This window comes from Orycteropus afer, unplaced genomic scaffold (genome assembly GCF_000298275.1).
Source record: "Orycteropus afer afer isolate SDZICR_OR568_19922 unplaced genomic scaffold, OryAfe1.0 scaffold00765, whole genome shotgun sequence".
Classification (NCBI taxonomy): Eukaryota; Metazoa; Chordata; class Mammalia; order Tubulidentata; family Orycteropodidae; genus Orycteropus; species Orycteropus afer.
In genome coordinates, this window is record NW_006922352.1 from 44,593 (window position 1) to 49,362 (window position 4,770).

The window sequence follows — 4,770 nt, forward strand, 5'->3', positions numbered from 1 at the left end:
GTTTTTTTAGGGGATAATATCTTGCTTAATTAGAGTTCAAAATTAGTGCTTCTTATCATCCACTCAATTGCAAACATTTACCTGCAAAAATCAGCTTGAGGGATTTGGCCCACCAATGGCAGTTTGGTGACCCCTGTTTTAGAGATAACAGAATGAAAAGAATGAATGAGATTTGCTTCAAAATACTCCAGTTTGGGGGGAACGTGGGATATGAAGCGTGGTGCCCGCCGGTGAGACAAGATTATCTTGGCTCCTTAATTCTTGAAGTTGTGCGATGATGCTACAGGAGATCCATTGTACTATTTTCTCTGTTGTGCATACGTTTGAAATATTCCACACTCACAAAAGTATCAAACAACTATTTTGGTTTGTGGTGTCCCTTGAGGATCTGAGAGAGGGTGATGCCTGGAAGACTTCTCTCGCACTTGTACCACTTCTGGGAAATCACCCTGCCCACAGATCCAGGCCACCAGGTTTCATAGCACATGACTCCAAGTACCCACTGATTGGATAGGGCTGGTCACCTGACCAGAATGCCATCAAATCATTGGCCTTTCCGTGACCTATGACTGAAGGAGAAAAGATGAGCTGGGCCAATCAGATTCTCTTTCCTGACACTATAATTTGAGAAATCTTGGATGAGTGTAGCAGTTGGGAGTGGGAGACGAAGTTGAAAAGGGGTGCATTAGGGAGAGAGGCTGAAGTAGCTCATGAAGAAGCAAAAACTATGAGAATGCAAAATCATGAATTAGAGAATGGAGTTGTAGAGTCAAAGAAATGAGTCTGATGGTTGGCAGTAGAGAGGAAGCAACAGACACGAAGAGTGAAGAGACATACATAGGAGGAGCCAGTCTCTATCAGAAACCAGACTTCTGTTTCAGTTTATTTATATGCTCACAATAACTGCCCCTCTCCACACAATGCCTTTTCCAAGACAACGTGCATTCAGCCCCTGCTCCCATGAAAACTCCCAAGAATGTACTTTCCTCCACTCAATGGGTATCAAGCGTCATTCACTGTGGATACCAGCAACAATGGGATGTTCACACTTTCCCACCACAGAAGGAACCCTAGACAGCTTTACACCGTGAGAAAGATTCCGATTTGTCTCAAGAAACATAACCTGTCTCTCAGACTATTGTTGTTTTGTCAACTGCTGCGAAATTAACCCTCAGTTCATGGCGACCTTAAGCATGATGCAACAGTATGCTTCCTGGTCCTATGACAGCCCTGTGGTCTGCTGTGGACTGAACCGTTGTGACCCAGATGGTTTTCACTGGCTGATTTTTGGGCGAAGTTTGACTAGTCTGTCTCAGTCTGGAAGCTCCATTGAAACCTGTTCAACGTCACAGCACCATGGAAACCTCCACCCACAGGTGGTAGCTGTGGGTGAGGTGCATTGCTCAGAAATTGAACCTGGTCCCCCCGCACCCACAAAACAAAACAAAACCCACTGCCGTCGATTCTGACCCATGTCGACCCCTATTGGGTCTTCAAGGCTGTAAATCTTTGTGGAAGAGACTGTTTCATCTTTCTCCTGTGGAGTGGCTGGTGGTTTCCAACCAGCGACCTTTCAGTTAGCAGGCGAGCATTTAACCACTCCACCACCGATCTCCTTCCCATAAAGATGACAGCCTTTGGAAACCCTCTAGGGCAGCTCTACTCCGTCCTATAGGGTCTCTGAGTCGAAATCGCCTGGATGGCAGTGGGTTGGGTGTTGATTTTGGCCAGCGCTCTATTTCTTGATCTGGGTGGGAGTTTCATGGGTGTTCGTTTGTAAATATTTCAACTATACAGATATTTATTGTGTTCTTATGTATGCAGCCTTTACAGGAAAAGAAGGATTCTCTCCAGGCAGTAGGGATCGCTTCCCAAACCCTTGTCCCTCCAGGCTCCCGTTAAATCTTTCCCTCCAACCACCCTCCCTCGCATAGCCAGCCAGACAGGCAAGGAGCCAGGTTGGGGTTACTAGTTTATTGAGGGCAATCTAGGACTCTTGGAGGATCAGCCTCTGTTTCCGACGGTCTTCTTGATCCAGTCCAGGTAGCGGCAGATGTTGGTGTAGACACCAGGTCTCTTGGGCTGCCCACAGGGGTCTGAACCCCAGGATGTGATGCCCTGGAGGACACCTCTACACACCAGCGGGCCCCCAGAATCGCCCTGTAAGGGGAAGGTGAGAGGAATTCTAAGTGGCCCACAAGGTTCATTTCCCTGCTGTAGGCAGCATTTATGGTCAGGTGTCTAGCATAATCGCTCCCCTTCACCCAATGGCGATAAGAGCATTGTTTCCTGGGACAAATGAGAGGGAGAAGGTGAGGGAGGAGGGGGGAGAGGGAGGAGGGAGGAGAGGGGAGGAAGGAGGGAGGAGGGAGAAGGGAGAGGGAGTTGGGGCTTCCACATTGGCTCAAATCCTGGCCAATCGGGGAAGAGAATGCTCTCTTCGGTTCCATCTAGGGGGAGAAGAGTGGCGATTATGTGGAGAGGACAGAGCTAAGGCCTCCTGGATTCTTGGCCAATGGTGATGAGAGCTCGAAGCCAGTTAGTTACATACAGAGCTGACGCCAACAGACAAGTGACTTTCTTCATGGAAAGAGAACATTGTCTCTACGGAACAGTTCAGAAAGATCGGCTTTCACAGAAAGGTCATCGATGGAAATGGCTCCATTTCTGGCCAATGGGGAAGACAGCACTGTCTTCAGGAGCCAGTCATTAGGCAAAGGGGTGGGGCTTCTGTGAAAGGGACCAATCCATAGGGAGCTCTGAGCACAACGGACTAGAGTTGGGGCCAATAGGAAAGTGAACGTTACATCCAAGACAATCCCTAGAGAAGAGAGTGGAGAACTCAGAGGGAGAATGAAGTGAATGGCACGACTTCCAGCCAATTGGGAGGAAGACATTGCTCCCCCAGGAGTGAATCACAGGAGAAGTAATCCACGCTTGGAAAGCCACACCCATTGCCTTACAGGTGATTCCAACTCCTAGCAACTCTATGGGACAGTAAAAGTGTTCCCACAGGAGTGTACCCAACAACATATATAGGGTTGGCAGACAATGGCCCTATAATTTTATTTGTATGTTCTGTGAGAATTCCGAGGTGTATAGTAGAACTGACAAGGGGCAAGGTTGTGGTCACTGCTTGGTCACAGTCAGCTACCCAGAGGGACTGAATAGTTGAACCTGTGGGCTCGGGACCATAGTCACAGGGGACATCAAGCTCAATTGTCACAACACTACACAAAACATTATTCCACCTCTTACTTTAGTGAGTAGAGACTAGGATCTTAAAAGCTTACAAGCTGCCATCTAGATGCAATGATGGGTCTTGCCTCACCCAGAACAAAGAAGAATGAAGAAAAACAAAAATGCATGGAAACAATTAGTCCTAGTGACTGGTACACCATGCGATCTGCAGCCTATATGACTATGAGACCAGAAGAACTATATGGTGCCCGGCTACCACTGTTAACCACTTGGAAGGGGATCTATGTAGGAGATCCTGGATAGAGAGGGAGAACAATGTGGAACAGAACTCAAAATCATTTGTAGAAAAAAAAAAGGGTGGGACCAGGTTTGCTGGTCTGATAGAGCCTGGTGGAACCACTGAGACTATGGCCCCTAGCTGCCTTTCAGGTCTGGAATTGAACCCACACCAGTGGCTTCCAGAGAAACAAAAGATAAGCATATGACTTGAACATTTGCCTGGGGTAGATACACTCCTTGGAGAGAACAATCATGAAAGAAGGGCTGTGTATGCACAGGGAGACAGCTCCGGGGCAGGGCTGCATGAAGGGAAGGACACAGGGAAGAGGTGACTGTCAGGAGGAAGTGGGAGGGGAGCTGTTGCATTGTGGTAAATTGTGGTCAATGTCATGAGACAAAGTGTATGTGTACTGCTGTATGGAAAGTGAATTTACTCTGTAAATTTTCACCCAAATCACAATTAGGAAAAAAAAAAAAAAAGTGCCCCCACAGGGTTCCTAAGGCCATAATTTTTATGGACTGCACAGAAGAATGAACAAATCTGTCCCGGAAGAAGTGCAGCTGGAATGCTTCTTAGAAGCAAGAATGGCCAGAATGTCTCACCTACTTTGGCCACGTTGTCAGAGGGGACCATTCCCTGGAGAAGGATGTCATGCTTGGTGAGGTGGAGCGGAGAGTCAGAGAAAGAGAGAAAGACCCTCAGTGAGACGGACGGACACCGTGGCGGCAATGATGGCTCAAGCACAGCAGGGATTGTGAGGCTGACGCAGGACCAGACAGGGTTTTGTTCTGTTGTCCACGGGGTCACTGTGAGTCGGGGCTGACTCAGGAACTCCTCACACATCAACAATAATCTCTATGGGAACACACAGCCACATCTTTCACCTGTGGCTGGTCGGATGGAATTACTGACCTTTTTGGCTAACAGCTGAGTGCTTAACCCTGCGCCACCAAGGCTCCTTGGGTAACCCAACCGGTTCCCAAAGGAACCCGGCCAAGGTAAAGTCAGTTCAAATTCCAGGAACTAACACTGGGAAGGAGCTCTGGTGACATAGTGCCTAAGTCACGTGACTGCTAACCAGAGGCTGGCGGTTCAAACCCACCAGCCACTCCCGGAAGGAAGGTTGGGCAATCTACTTCCGTAGCGATACCGCCTCAGAAACCCAAGCAGGGGTCGCTATGAGTCAAGTCAAGTCAATGGCAGTGACCTTGGTTTGGGCTTTGCTTCCAGTGGGTGTGGTTTGGGCTTTGCTCCCATCAAGACTGACAGCCTTGGAGCCCCTGTGGTGC

General features: G+C 48.5%; 1 protein-coding gene across 1 annotated transcript in view; it reads right to left on the reverse strand.

The window, feature by feature from the left end:
- Positions 1 to 2,004: 2,004 nt before the first annotated feature.
- The window catches only part of LOC103211605 (kallikrein-8-like), an 8,903-nt gene continuing 6,137 nt past the window's right edge, over positions 2,005 to 4,770 (reverse strand). Inside the window, exon 5 of the mRNA XM_007957584.1 lies at positions 2,005 to 2,160. Coding sequence (XP_007955775.1) covers positions 2,005 to 2,160 — 156 coding nt within the window. The remainder of the gene's footprint in view (positions 2,161 to 4,770) is intronic.